Below are 16,014 nucleotides of genomic sequence, written 5' to 3'. Positions count from 1 at the left end.
GTCCCTTTCCAAATCATAACTAGGTCATTTGGAGGAGCCAATGTTGAAAGGATTTCTCTTACTATTTATAACAGAACTTTCAAACAGAACTGAATTAGTAGCAGAAATTTATATCTAAATCATCTGTTGACAATTTGTCCTAGATAATGTGTGTGTACTCAAGTGTGTTGTGTAGTGTGGAGTCGGGTGAGAGATAATATTCTAAGAGGTCCGATACTCGCCTATATACAACATTCTTTTAGAGCAGCTTTTCTTATCATTTTGTAACTCACTGACCTTTTTAAAGAATAAGGTGAAAGCTGTGTTCATGATCCCTAGAAATTTGCACATAATGGTTATAATATCAACAAGCTTGTGGGTCCCGTTAAAATTAGCTATGGAATTCTTCAGGGGTGCATGTAGCTCAGATTTAGAAGCCCCAGAATAGGAGAAAGATAACATTAGCATACAAGGTGGGGCAAAAATAGGTTTACAGTTATGAGTGCGCAAAACACAGTTTATTCTTGTATTATTTATTAAATATTGTTTTATCTCTCATACAAACAACTCTAAACATACTTTTTTTTGCCCCACTCTGATTGCAGTATGCATACACTGATGCTGTTTCTTAAGGGAGATGTTTCTTGGAAATTTGTATACAACTTTAAAAAGATGATATTCAATGCAATGTTAAATTCATTCTTTAAAAAAATTATTGTATTTTTTCCATGACCATTTATCCTCCTTACATCCTCTTCTACCTCCACCCCCGCCCCCCACAGTCACCACACTTGTCTGTGAGTCCTTTTTCCTTTTTGCTAGATTCCTCCACCCCCTCCTGACATGTCAGCCTGCTCTCTATGAGTCTGTCTCTCTTTTCTCTGTTTTACTGTTAGTTCAGTTTGTTCATTAGAGTCCACGTATGAGTGAAATTGTAAAGGTATTTGTCTTTCTCTGACTGGCATTCTTGATAGTCTTTTAAAAATGTTCATAAGCTACACTTAATTTACCTGCTTAAATTAAAATTTTTAAATTTAAATAAGAGTTTAAGATTTTGAGAATACATATATATGCATATGTCATTACATGTAATATAAAATATATAATATGTAATTATATAATTATATATACATATTTTTTATAATTTTTAAACTCCAGTAAAACCTTGAGAATCTCTTTTCCATTTCAGTTTTTCTTTCTCTTTGTCACTTAATAGAACGAAACACCACTCTGATATGGTTGACCACGAGTTAAACTCATGGGCCTTTTTTCCAGCTATTTTCATTGAAGCCTCTTTTTGTCTAGTTTTTTACTGTTTCTTTAGCTCTTTCCTGCTGCCTCTATTCTAACCACCTGATTCTGCTTTGACCGGAAATGTTTGCTCCCTCTCCAAATTTTGCTCTTCCTCCAAGAAAGAAAGATGCATTCTTAGCTTTCTCCATGAAGCCCCTGAACAGTGGAGAGGAAAGTTAAGGCACCCCACAGCTTACAGACCCTGAATTACCACACTCCACATGTACCATGACTTCAGGGAGAAAGGATGGAGAGAAAGAACTGGCATCATTGACACCCTCTATCGGCTGGGAGCAAAAGGCTTTGAGTGGTTAAGAAAGGGAGCTGGAAGGTGGGGGCAGGGAGTTATGGCTTCCAAGCCTGCCATTCCCCTGCCGCCCCTGCCAAGTGATGTTTGTGTGCAGTTTAAACAGCCCACTGAGGCAAATCTAGGAGCTCTGTGGGCTAAGCATTGGCCCTGGGTCTTTACTTGTTCAAATAGAAGAGCAGGGAGAGTTCCTAAAGTTTAAAGGCATAGTTATTATTGTTGGAGGGGGACTTAACAAAGCTACTGTGTGGATTTTTCCAGCACTGGGCATCTTCCTCTACCTACTTCCTTCCTTCCTTCCTTCTTTTCTTCCTTCCTTCCTTCCTTCCTTCCTTCCTTCCTTCCTTCCTTCCTTCCTTCCTTCCTTCCTTCCTCATGTAATTACTTCCTTCCTTAGCGCTGAAACATAAGGGGAGGAAGAAAGCAAAGCAACCCAGCCTAGCCTCTTGCTGAAATAATTCTTAGCTGTGAAAGAAAGCAAGACTATTGGCAGAGCGTGTGGGTGTCTGTGAGAATTTGACTTGTTTACTGTCTCCCTCTCACTGTTAATAATCAAGAATTGAGAGTGTGTATGTATAAAATAATATATTATAATTATACTTATTTATTTAAGAGCCTAGAGAGCTCTTTGTATGACCCTGAGCATGTACCCTATGGATAGAGTGAAGTTTTCTGTGTTCTTTTTCTTCTCACTCTCCCCAGTGTTTCAGAACAACTGAGGCATTTTTCCTAGAGGAGCCACTGTCCATTTTTTGCCCTTCACTAGATGTCACTTCCTTCCAGGCCATCTAATGCCATTGCCTCTCTTCTGAGTGCTGCTGCTCCGAACCTGCTCCCAAATTAGAGCTATTGATTGCTGTGTGGCGGGGCTGGCACTGCAGCGCCTCAGCGCAGGAGCCTTTTCAGCGGTGTGTTCCTGAAAGAGTTTGGGGTTTGGAAGTCCTCCTGAAGATTGCATGGGCCATTTTTTGGGTTCTGTCTGGGAAGTTAAACGGAAATTTAGACATTAACTAATTTTTGTATCTTCAGAGGAGCAGAAATCCGTGCTTGTCAGCTTTTTAGGAGATTTGTTTGGCTCTGTGTGCACACTTTTTATAGCCCAGGGACATAGATTTTTGCATGTTTGACTTTATGCTCTAAAATCTGCCTACTGCTTGTTCATAACTTTTTCCCCTAATTTTTGTATAAGTGATTATTTTCATTGTTGCTGAAAGAGTAGTATCTTCTTTTTTTTTTTTTTTTTTTTTGTAGTGAATTGAGTTGGGGATATTTTTGGATAACATTACTTAAGCTGCAGAATCTTAGGATGTTCATGATAGGATGCAATAAGTATGTACTTGTAGGTATGGATGCTCAGGAAATATTGTTGAGTAACTGAAAGTAGCATTACTCTCGTCATTTATAAAGTTAATGAATATTTGGACGGTGCTGGCTCTTATTGGGTGTATGTTTAGATATTTTGCTATTTTATTTTTACCTTGAGGACCATGCAGATAATTTTAAATGAGAATTTGCTTTACTGTTTCATAAACTTTATGTTTTTAAATAACCCATAACTACTTTAATTCACTGTTTTAATACCTGCTTTGGGGGAAATTTTATAAAATATATGAAGTTAGTTATCATTAATATACTTTTGAACTTCAAATTCTTATGCTAAGATATAATTAGTTCACTATTTACCTTGTGTTTTTTGGCCAGAAAACTAAAGTCATTGATCACTGTAAGTGTAAATGAACTTTTTTCATATAAAATTCTGAAGAGCATAATTATTTGTATGTGAGAGTGAAGAGGTTCTTCTTTTACATGTAATCATTAAAATGGCATTGAAGGCTATGATTCCTAATTGGCTGAAAGAATTGGCATCTGTATAATTAGTCTAGACATTGCTTCTGTGATGTGAATAGACTGATGTCTTCTAGCTATTGTAGCTAAGGATTAAAAGGACTGTCCTTTCACTCTGGACAACAACATCTCGAGTCATATTATATATAGTTTCTGTTAATTTGGCTTCTTCCTCCTTTGCCTCATTCAGGGCAAAAGGGGGTGGTTGTTATCCAGTGTCTTATTCCTCACACATTGGAACAAAGCAATGTTTGCTTTCACCATTTTCCCTTAACTGGTCTTTCTCCCTCCACTGTATGTGTGATGAATAACCTCACTCATTTTCACGTATTCTCATGTCTTTTGTAATTTTTGCAATCACTTTGTTGTTAGCAGTGTAACTTAGGGATCTAAACATCCGGCCCCATTTTAATATCCTCTGCCATTCCTCTCGTTACTTCATTCTTCTCATTTTATAAAGGAAACATTTTAAAGCATTTTAAATTAAAAAATATTTTTTAAAGCAACAGAAGCATGTAAAAATCTGACTGGTCATATTTGTTTATTACAACAGACAGAAATCTCCTATATTTTATATAAATATCTTCTATTTGGGACAGCCATGCTGTTCATTGCATTTTGCTTTACCTTATCCCGTATAGGGTGTCTTTGGGCTTGTTTGGCTCATGGGTTGGTGGCACTTTATGTCACTGGAAATGAGCACAAGATAGCAGGGAAGGAGTCCACTGCTGGGCCATTGCTCCTCTCAGCCTTTGGCTGCTCCCAGTAAGTGTTCCTCCTGTACTTGGACAGGGTTGCTTTGCATCTCTCTATGGTTTCCCATGAAGGAGGCAGTGGATGAACGACGAATTCAGTTTTTTGAAGAGGCATGTGAGCAGGGTTCCCTAGTTTTCATGTCCCAGCCTAGCACTTCTCCTTTACAAGAATTACCAGAGCTAAAAACAGTCTGGGTGGTTCTGTAGAAATAGTGGACAGAGGCAGAACATACTTGAACTACTCAGAAGTTTGCCGGAAATGGTGATGGAGTTCACCATGTACGTTCTTATGACAAAAACTTTCATGTGTTCTGCGCAGCTTCTGGCTTCCCAGCAGTCGTGGGTGGGAACATGGAGCCTGGTCTATTACCAACCTTTTGTGGCGGAAGAGGAGATGGCAGCTAGTGCTGACCATATGGCTCTGAAGACCCATGCGTGCCCTGCCAGCCCTTGTGTGGGCTGCACACAGGCGTGCTCCTGTCCTTATGTTTTGTGGGGTGCCTGCTGCTCCCAGAGCCTGTCATTCTTCACAGTTTTGTTTCTTTGCCTCAGGGGCCACAAAGTGCTTTTGCGCAAAATGCCCCTGGATGGGCTGCATCCATCTGGTCTGTCTGTGCTGTCGCTGCCACCCAGCATTCTGCATTTAGACTCCATGTTTCAAAGGCCAGAAGTACAGCAGATGGCACCTTGCCATGTGACCACACTCGGGCATGATGAGGCTGCTGCAGAGCAACTTAATTCAGTGGACTAGGGGATTCAGTGTTTCCTTTCCCCTTGAATGCTGTCCATACTACTACATATTGATTCACCATAAAGATCAATGTGGGCGGGTGGAAGTCCACTGGAAATAGTTTGATGGTTTGATGGCAGCCTTGAAGTTGGGTGCATTGGCCACCTAGATTGTCTTTTGTTTTTCTTTTTGTTCACTTTTATCCATGCGCAGGCCCAGGAGCTCACTGAAGCGACAGGAGTCTTAGCGTGGGTAAGATTGATTATTATCTTATTCAGCATTATTGTGTGGGGCAAGGGACACACCTATTAGGTTAATGATTTTGATGTCACCAGTGAGTTAGAAGTTTTCTGAACCAAAAGATTGTTCCCAGACAAGCAGCATCAGCATCCCCTGGAGACTTGTTGGAAATACAGACTCTCAGGCCCTGTCCCAAACCTGCTAAATCAGAAACTGTGTGGTATCCCTGACCCCAGTCTGTGTTTTAACAAGCCCTCTGGTACTTGTGATGTACTCAAAGGTTTGTGCACTGCTTTAAAGCAGCACTGTCTAATAGAAATTTCTGTAGCAGTGGTAGTGTTTCATGTCCATGCTACCCAGGACAGTGGCTCCCAAGCTCTTGAAATGTGGCTAATGAGACCAAGCAATTCTTAATTCTTAATTTAATTAATTAATTAACTAGTTAGTTAATTTTTAAAATACCTTCATCCAATTCCCTCAGCCCCTAAGCTCTGCCTTTAGTAAGCACAAATTTGGTCTCTTTCTATATATTTTTTAAATTTTGAAAAAAACATTTCACATATAAGTGAGATTATACAATATTTGTCTTTCTCTGTGTGTCTTATTTTACTTAGCATAATGCCCTCAACATCCACCCATGTCACAAATGGCAGGGTTTTCTGATTTTCTTTCTTTCTTTCTTTCTTTCTTTCTTTCTTTCTTTCTTTCTTTCTTTCTTTCTTTCTTTCTTTCTTTCTTCCTTTTCTTTCTTTTCTTCTTTCTTTCTTTTCTTGGTGAAACAATATTCCATCATATATATATATGTGTGTGTGTGTGTGTGTGTGTGTGTGTGTGTGTGTGTGTGTATATATATATATATATATATATATATATATATACACATAAACAATTTGGTTTTTTATTCATTCCTCTGTCAATGGACACTTAAGTTGTTCGGCTAAATACCCGTAAGTGAATTTACTGGATCATATGGTATTTCTATTTTTATCCTTTTGAGGAACCTCCATACTGTTTTTTAACGTGACTATACCAGTTTACATTCCCAATGTAGATTTAAATTTAACTAGTGGCTGCATATTTGGACAGCCCAACCTCAGAGCATACTCTGCCATTTATTATTGTGTGGATAAACTCCTAAAAGGCTTTACAGATAAGTTATTGGTTATGGAATTATTAATTTCATATTTCTGAATAAAATGCTCCTAGAATGGAACTCTTAATTATAACAATAGTTTATTTAGGTTCTCCTGTTGGGGGAGGTGATTAGCTTCTGCTTGCTAGTCGGGGAGCATGTTCTTATACAGATTTTTGTGACTGTGCTTCAGCTGTGCAGCGCCTGGTAGCCATGCTTGTTGTAAATGTAACTGATGAGGACAGGTATACAACCTTTTGGAAGAAGTCAAGCTGTTAGGGACAGAGCTGGGTCAACGGTTCTTAGAGTTGGTGCCCAAGTCTATCCCCTGTGTCCAGCAAGTGCTTCCCGAGGTTTCCTGCCTGAGGAAGCTTTTAAAAGAAATTTTAATGTATGAGATTGGGTGAGTTTCCTTTTGGCCCCCCAACTTCTGACCCTGCTAGGTCCTTTGGGCTTCTTATTGTGGAACCATTCAGAAAACAATTGGGGGCTGATAGCTGAGTCTTGGGCTGCACAAGGTTCTCGGATAGATGAAACTTTAGTGAGAATAGCATTCAGATTCTTAGGTAGCCAGAAGATACTTTGAGACCAGGCTCTGGGCATAGTTTTGAGGGTAACTTTATCACATCTTTGTCACCTTTTTCAAACATAGTGGAAGCTCCAGGCTGAGAGTGTTTCCAGCAGTCAGCTGATCCTGTGACCAGAGCAGAATGTGACATTTAGGACCCAAGGAACCTGAGAGTAGTTAGGGACTTTTCTCCCAAATCTAGCAACTAAAGTCTCAAAATTAAAACAGCCGTCATTGCTAGACAGAAAATGGTACTTAAAAAAAAATTCTTTGTCATAAGCAAAGTTCTACATGACTGAGTTTCCTAATTGATGGTCCCATTTGTTGCATTATTTATATCTAAATCATTGATTTTCATAATCCAGCTCTTAGAATCATAGAATGTCAAAGCCAGGTGGTAGAGAATTTAGAAATGGTTGTAATCCAGCCTTCTCGTTTTACACTGGAGGGAGCAGAGGCTCAGAGAGGTTGAGTTGGGTAAGGACACATAGAGAATATAAAGGCTGATTGGAGAGGCCAAAGGCAGCCTCTGTGGCCGGGCTGGGACTCCTGCGTCCCTGTGCCACACTACACTGCCCTCTGTTTGGTTTGCTAAGCTCCTTTTTGTCTTAGGCTGCATGTTTACTGCTGGGGTCACAGAATCTGGACAAATTGATGAAAAAGGAACATTCTAAAGGCATAATAAGAAATACCTTGTTGTTATTTTTAGTTATATTTTAAAATACTTTTTGATAATGTGTCACATAGATATCTTGAAAAATTCCACCACAATATTCTGACCAGTGCCATTGCTGCCACCTTTTTGTAAGTGTTTCACACATTGTTCCCTCCGTGTATGTATATAGTTTAGTTATTGCACAACTTATTATCTTAGCTGCTTATTTTTTTATGGACAGTTTGTTGGAGTTAGTTTGCTTTCTAAGCACTAAGCCTGTTTTCATTTATCAACTCTGATACCCCTTCTTTTGCAGGTTACTTTCCTTAAATAGCAGGCCTTTCTTTATCCCCAAAGTATTGAAATGCTAGGCGCTGAAAGTATGGTGCTGTGCATGTAATAAGCATTTGCTAAATATTGGTTGAAAGAGCAAATGTTATCCTTTCCAGACAGGTCTGAATGTTAATTTCTTTTGCTTTTTTACTGTGGCCACGGGAAAAATTATATAGTTTAGGGAGGATATTGGCTGTGTAATTTTTTCTCCTTGTCTAGCTTGAATGGAGTTTTAAGCACAAAATTCACATGTGCACCAAAAGGCTGGGAGAGGTTTAGTAAATTGAATGTGGGTTTTTGTTTGTGTCCACAAAACAAAGCCCTAAATCACATTTCGCATAATCTGTGGTTTTAAATTGGACTGATTTAGCAAAGAGAGTGAAATAATCTCTCATTCTGTCAAAAAGGCGATACCTTCAGACCAGCATTTAATTGCATTGGCAAAGTAACTTTGGGAAGGCAGCAGTAATTCTGGCTGCATTATTCTTGGTTTGTGGCTAAATTGAGATTATTTTCTCCTGGTTGCACTAAGTTTCTTTATTGCTCTTCAAACTAATCAGATGAATGCAGGGAGAGAAACTTTGTGGTAGCTGGAGGGGGAACAGGGAGAACGAGTGGGATCTCTGAGCAATGTTGATGTCATCTGTGGAGCTCACACACTTCGTGGTCCATGTTCAAAACAGGTAAGCTGACACCTGGTGACTTAGCAGGCACAGCCTGATTTTCTTCATGGTCATTTACACAAAGTACCGGTAAATACCTTTCATTTGCACACAAGTGTGTTATGACTACACATCTAAAAACGTGCTGCTGCAGTCAAATTGTGTAGGCAGGGCTCACATGCATTCATATTGGTGTCCAGGAGTGTGGTTTCTTCAGGCAATTTCCAGCTGTCTTGATTATCCCCTTAAAATCTGCCCTTTTGTCTCCATGCCTACCATCAGTCACTTCCCATGTGCCTTAGTCTTGCTTGAATGATTTGTATTCTTCACAATCCCTTCCTCCAATGAAAGCATTTACCTTACCTTTTACCAAGCCTTCTTCCCTCTAAAAGAAATCGGGTCCTCAATATCTTAGATGTTTTGTAAAGCTGAAAATGATGACGCAAAACTGGATTGAACAGTGTGCCTGTCTTCTTAGTCCCCTGAGAGTTACACAGTGGAGCTTTTGGAATGGCTCTCTGTGTCAATATTTTAGATGTGTGTTTGGAATTTTACGCATACCTTTGTAGTGGTTATAAGCAAAGGTGCTGCTGGGTTTTCTCAGCATTCTGGAGCATTCCCTGGAGGGGACTGGTGGAATGGGAAGTAAATATATTGACGTGAAACAAAACAATTTCTTTTGTTGTACCCAAGGCCCACATCCATGGTTTTAGTTACCTGGATAGTCTTGGCATTGGTGTTTGTATAAACCATGGACAACAAGCTCATGGCCAATTAAATCTTTATAGAAAGCTTGAATCGGCAAATGGATACATGAAATACAATCTATGGGAAATGTTTCTGCTACCAATTGAGAGTTTATACTTTTGAGGTAAAGACACATTTACTTTTAAATTTGTATTTGCAGGTATATACTCTAGGTAAGAAGAATCTTTCAGGCCCCTACTGTTTTATGTTAACCTTTGAGCTGCGTACTAGTATTCCTGTCATGCTTCTGAGTTGGTTTTTCATATTTCTGTATAACAACAGTGCATTGATCTGTTGGCTAATCTGATGGATAGAGAGAGAGAGAGAGAGAGAGAGAGAGAGAGTGTGTGTGTGTGTGTGTGTGTGTGTGTTTGTACTGCCCCAGATGCAAAGGCCAGAGGTCAAAATCAGAGACTGGGTAGGTTGAATATCTCGTCATTGAAGGTCAAACTTAAATTGACGTGATTTAGTGTAATGTTAAGAGAACAGCTCTTCAGATAACAGATTATTGAAACAGTTTGATAAACAACGTATTGTTGCTCAGGAAGGGATTTGGAGTTCGCTACTAGGAAATGAAAAGGATGGAAGCAGTTTCACTTACTAGAAGTTGTGTGACAATTATAAAAGTTTATATGCTTTGTAATAAATATTCACTTACTGGCTGGTAACGGCACAGAGATTTTCTTTTGCCTTTGAAGAAACATTACCCTTTCTACTCAGAGGTGAATTACAACCTAAGAAAAACCTACACAAAACAAATATATGTGAATTAGATGGTCATATCGGATGATCATCTCTCACATGAAGGGAAACACGATGTGTTGCTGGCGTTCCTTGTGAGTAGTGAGGTTCCTGTGTTCACAGTCGGCATTTTTGTTTCTGTAGCTGTGCCACCAAACATAGCAGAACTGAAGAATTTGGAAGTGCTTAACTTTTTTAATAACCAGATTGAGGAGCTGCCCACACAGATCAGCAGCCTTCAAAAGCTGAAGCACCTGAACCTCGGGTGAGTATCAGTGAGAGGAGTGAGGAGAGAGTGAATGGGGGCTGTGGGGGCGGGGAGCTGTGGGCCAGGCCGGGTGCCATTTATATTCCTGCCTAGGAGAAGCTGATAGCTCATTTCTTTTCATGTTTCAGGTTTTTTAAAAGTTTTATTGTTTTAATACATCCTTGCAATGGTCTACATTAGTGCATATATATTTGAGAGCTAATTCAGAAGCTAATTGTTTATGCAATAGGGATTTTTTTTACTGTATTTTGTTTCCAATAAAATTTTATTTTAGTGATGTTAACTGAGAGCGGAATTATTTGTATAGCTTTAACAGTTGTTAATATGGTTGATTTTTCTCTCTATATGAAGTAGAGCTGGTTTACAAAGCACCTTCCTCCTATGGAGGGGAGGGTACATTTCTTCCCATGGCTTTATTGATTCTTGTACTCCTATTACGTAGTCAAGAGGTTCTCATCCTATGTCCATCTTTATACAAAGATGAAGAGAAGAATTTCGATTCAGTTGAGGTTGCAGAAGCAGGTATCAGTGAATAATAGCAATATCTCATATCTGTATATAACTTTACAGTTTTCAAAGTCCTAATGCCAGCATTTGACCCTGTCAGCCATTACAGGGGAGGGCAGGCAGGCATTATTGCTTTCATTTCTAGGAGAGGAAGCCAAGCTCCTTCCGAGAGGTGAAGTGACTTGCTCCTGATTGCCCCCAGGTTAGTGGCCGAGCTAGGCAGAGAACCCCTTTCCATCAGACATCATAGGTGCCACCCAGAACTTGGGCTTCTGAATTCCAACTTTGTTGTTGTAGCTGGTGGTTGGAACTGCCCACTCATGCTTCCTTCACAAAGTAATGTATTCATGAAATTATAGCTATTAAATGCTCTAGTAAGTCAGTGATTTACATGGAGTAGTAATAGAAGCTGGCCAGGTATTTATCAATTTTATAAGAAGCAATCACAGGAAAAAAAATCTCATTCATGGAATGAGTTTTAGTTTAGTTCATTCTTTCTACAGGGATTTTGGTTAGACACTGTTATATTGATGTTAATTCTGGTTGAAAGAGGATCTTCTTAAAATCCATGAGCATTCTTTTTCCTAATGTCAGTGGGAAAGTAGCATCTAAAGGAGGGGAAATACCACTTTAAATCCAATGGCTTTTCCCCTATAAATATGCAGACTATATACCCATCAGAAAAGAAGGAATCTTCCATTTATATCTTTGTTTTGAAAATGTTGTCATGCTATTTAATTTGCATGTAGAAAGAAGCTAAAACTAGATACATATACCAGGTACATTGAACTAGATCTAGTCTTACTGTTAATTTTTTAATTTATTAAGTTGTTATTTATATATAAGGTGCCGGAAACAGCACCTTGCACATAGTAAGCTGTACATAAGTGTTAGCTATTATTATTATCATCATTGTTTTATTTATTTATTCATTTAGTTCAGAACTATGTAAGTTCCTGTGCCGCGTCAGGAACCTTACTAGTGTTGGGATCAGTGGTGAAAATCACAGTCCCTGGCCTTCAGTATGGGGGGCAGAGCTGCTATAAGTGAATAGTGACAGCGTACAGCTGGGTCACTGATGGGTGGCAGGCTGTTGGAAGTGCAAAGGGAGAGGGACCAGGAGCACGGTAGTCTGCAAGTAAGACTCTCAGGGCAAGAGTTCCTGCAGGGGTAGTATTTGAGCCAGATTTGATCCACCAGAAGGAATTTCCCAGACTCCCGAGCAGAGGGAAGACATCTCAGACTGTGGGAATGACATGTTGAAAAGCTCAGGGCACTGCCCATTCCGGGAATTGCAGGGTGCTCAGTGGTGCTGAGTGTGAAGTGTGAGGTAGGGATCAGTAGGACAAGAGGTGAGAAGAGAAGCATAGATGTCTGCTCTTCCTTTAATGAAAATTTCTTGAGCTCTCACCTATGTACCAGGCTGTGTTGTAGGTAGTGGCCATCCAGCCCTTATGGGCCATGCACCACAGTTGGCTGAAGAGACTGTAAACAAAAACGTCATTGGCAACGAGGGGCCTTGTGTGTCAAGTAAAGGAGCTCCAGTTTTATCTTGAGGAGTTTGCACAGCCGAGTAGCAGGTGTGAGAGGAGGTCAGGTTTTTGTGTGAAGGATTGCGTGGGGGAGACACTGCAGGGAGATATGGCTGGAGGTCAGGAGCCCCGCGAGAATGCTAGCTTAGCGTTCCTGGTGAACTTGGGCAGTGACAGCAGAGGCAGGGGAGGGACTGTATGTGAAAAATGTAGAGGAGATAAAAGTGACAAACAGTAACAAGATGAGATGGGATGATACCTCAATGTCTGCTGTTGGCAGCTGAAACAGAAATACAGATGGAGGCAGGTTTCAGATGACTGTGAGCTCAGGATTTGTTCCCTGGGTTCCAGGTACTTTAGGACGGAGTTATAAACTTTCCTTGTTTGTTGAACTTCCTTTGTTGTCCTAAGAGCTGTTTGTTAAAAGCTCTCAGTGCTTTATTGATTGTGTAAGTTTTCCATAGTTAATTATGTAGCTACATAGATGGGGTTGTCAAAGTTTCAACAAAATTCTTAGTTCTCTGGGAAAAGAGTTAAGATGGGTTTTAAGAAAGGATGCTTCTGTCCTCGGTGGCATAAAGAATTAATTATATCTGCACAGTTCTATTTAAAGCAAGATATCTAGAGCAGATTCCCAAGAATAAGCAGCCAGTATAAAAATACACACACAGGAGACCCTACAGTCAAGCAGGTAGGCCATGTGTATACATAATCCAAGCAGCACACTCAACCAAAAGTTGCCTTTCCAGTTTTACGTAGTATTTGCTGTTTATTCTGGTGATCACAAGACCTGAAAGGATTTTTAGGACATCTGAATAAATTCATTAAATGTGACTCATTTTATAGTTATTTTACAAAAAATGTAAAGCCACATAGGTTACCTGTTTGTAATTATTTGGAGATAATCTCACTTTGAGAGAACCATGGCCAACTGTTCCATGATAACTTTCCACTAGTGAGTGCTGGAGCTCCTCTCATAAACAGGAGTTTTCACAAAGCACACAGCACAGCACGAGTGTTCATGGATTTGGAATTTTTTGGTAAGTGTGTGACCAAGTCACTGTGGAGGAGAGAAAAATTCTTGCCTTTAGCCAGGAAGGTTTTATTAAAGCAAGCGGAGCCCCAGAGGACATCCAGAGATCCAAATGTTCCAAAAGGGAAGCATTAGCATGGGCCTTCCTGTGGGTTTTGAAGAAGAGAAAGAAAAATGATGCTGAACAGCCTTTGACTACCTGGTTTCATAAATTTCTCCATCACATGCTGGCACTTTCCCATTTCCAGTATGCATTTGGAAAATGTCCACATACACACAAAGACTTTATGGCATTTGGGATGTTTGTACCACGACCATGGAGTGGCTTTAGGGTGAGCTGGTTTGTTGCAATTGGGAAACCACCCTTGATAGTCGAGGCTTTCACTATGATCTTCTCCTAAAGGTGAGCTTTAGCCTTCTGGGGGCTGAGTCAAAATTCCTCTCAAACCTCCTGAAAAATAATTGTAGTTATAGCTGTCATTTTTTGAGAACCCACTCATAAGCCACGAGTTATGTTAGGTGCTTCCCATGTTTTTCTCTCTCATCTTCCTGACAATCTTGCCTGGAAGGTATTGCTAGGCTTATTTTACAGGTGAAGAGGAATCAGGTCTGAGAGAAGCTGAATAAATTCCCCAAGGTCACCCTACTAGCAGGTGCTAGAGCTGGAGTTCAGACCTAGATCTGTCCTTTCACTGTAACCTTTCACGGCCACTGTGAGTGCCAGCACTTTTGGAGGGAGCCCTGAGGACACATGTCCCACTCATGTAGATAATGTTAGCACCCACTGTGGGGGAAGCGAGCACATGCTACACGTCATTCTGCAGAGAGAGAGACTGGTTGTCACGTGCATGCTGGTGTTGAGAGAAATGGCCAGTAGTCCTCACGCTTCCTGCATTGTTTGTAGCTGGGGCTATTGCCAGCACTGCGCTGGACCTTGTGAAGTGTTTCAATTGGGGCTTCCCTTCTGCCCACAGACCTCCTAGTGTCACTTCCTGGTGTGAATCAACTGCACAGGGACTCTGCTGTGCTCCTGACATTGGGGTATTGCGTCATTGTTCAAAGAGAAAGAAAACCTGCAGTTCAGCTCATTCTACGCTGGAGATCGGGTGGGAGCTCTCTTTTCAGTGAGATGCCTTTGCCTCTAAGGCAGCGATTTTCAACTGGTGTGCCGCAAGAATTTTTAAAACATGCAATACCTGACTATTTGGCCAGAGGTAGTGGCCTCTTTTCCCTTAGATTGTCAAATAAAAAGATGACAACAGCCACACAACAATAGCTATCTGGTGTGAATGAATCAAAGTTTTCCCTATTTCTTTTGTCAGATCAGCAAAAAATACATTTTTTGGTGTGCTGCAGAATGTTAGTAATTATTTAAGATGTGCCAGGACATGAGAAAGGTTGAACATTGCTGCTCTAAGAAAGTCGACATGGATTTCCTTTACTTGATGTTTCACAGTGTACCTCTGTGTTTGGAGAGAAAAATTTGAGTGGTGATTTTTAAAGATGGGTAACTAAGAGCAATATTTGAAGAAAGAAGCACCTAAGGTACACTTCTGTGCATTGCCCACTATCTGACTTTTTCTACAGTTGACTCAGTTCTCACTTTGGAGTCTGAGGGTTAGAAGTGCCTTGGCCTACATGAGGTGCTGGGTCCTCTCAGACACCTGTCACCCCTATCAGTTAAGTCAAAAGGCCTTAGTACTTAACCTTGCTTGGCCTGTTTTTTCATCTCAGCATTACAGAGGTGCTTATAAGTGCCGTCCTGCCTATATTACAATTTTTTTGGTGATTCAGGTGAAATACTTGATATAAATGTGCTTCACAAATTGTGAATTCATAGAAAATATCAGTTGTTATCATTACAGCAAATTATCATGGAGGTTATTTTGTGTCAAGTTAACCCAGGACGTTTCTACCCATCTGGAGGTGGAGGTGATCGCTTTTTCTGTGAGGCCTGGCTGGTGGGTGTGAACAGGGTTGTAGCTCATATGAGAAGGATCAATGTCTAGAATTATTTGTAGTATCACAGTCCCTCCTGCCTTTTAACATCTGTCATCCTTTATTAGATATCTTAAAAATCATTTTAAAATCAGCTTTTAACTATGCTCAAAGGGAGCTGTGTTAAGAAAAATGAGGTCTTAAAAAATTATAGAAGTGAATAATAGAAAAATAATTTGCCTTACATTTCATTGGAGATATATATATTATTTCCAATTGTCGTAAAATTCACATAACAAATATTCACTATCTTAACCATGTGATTCAGTTGTGTTAAGTATATTCACGTTGTCATGCAGCCCGTCTTCAGAAGCTTCTCATCATGTACAACTGAGACTCTACACCCATGAAACAACCACTCCCCCTTCCCCGCACCCCAGCCCCTGGTAACCCCCTTTCTTATTGGAGATCATTTTGAAGGTTAGAAGTTCCAGAATAAAAAAGTGATTTGAGAGAAATAAGTGAAATAAAGTCAAGTCTGAAAATTACAAAGCTTACTATGTCTCTTTTTGAGGTACTATTATTGCTACATTAGCAAGGAAGTTTTGGAACTTTCTTTTGGAAGGAAAGATATTTTTGATGATTTAATTTTTTATGTGTAAAACAATAATTGAGCGTCACCATTGGAGAAAATGACAGCTAAGACATTTTCAAATGTTTCATGGCCATGTAGATTCTTGGACTAACAT

The 16,014-nt window shown here is 39.9% G+C and overlaps 1 protein-coding gene across 2 annotated transcripts in view; it reads left to right on the top strand.

The window, feature by feature from the left end:
- RSU1 (Ras suppressor protein 1) overlaps positions 1–16,014 on the top strand; it is a 202,520-nt gene that overhangs the window by 35,533 nt on the left and 150,973 nt on the right. For both annotated transcript variants that reach the window (XM_090268019.1, XM_090268018.1), the window contains exon 4: positions 10,132–10,252. In XM_090268019.1, coding sequence (XP_090124145.1) covers positions 10,132–10,252 — 121 coding nt within the window. The remainder of the gene's footprint in view (positions 1–10,131; positions 10,253–16,014) is intronic.

This window comes from Furipterus horrens, unplaced genomic scaffold (assembly GCF_987537825.1).
Source record: "Furipterus horrens unplaced genomic scaffold, mFurHor1.1.pri manual_scaffold_2, whole genome shotgun sequence".
NCBI lineage: Eukaryota > Metazoa > Chordata > Mammalia > Chiroptera > Furipteridae > Furipterus > Furipterus horrens.
This window is presented reverse-complemented; position numbering and strand designations above follow the sequence as displayed.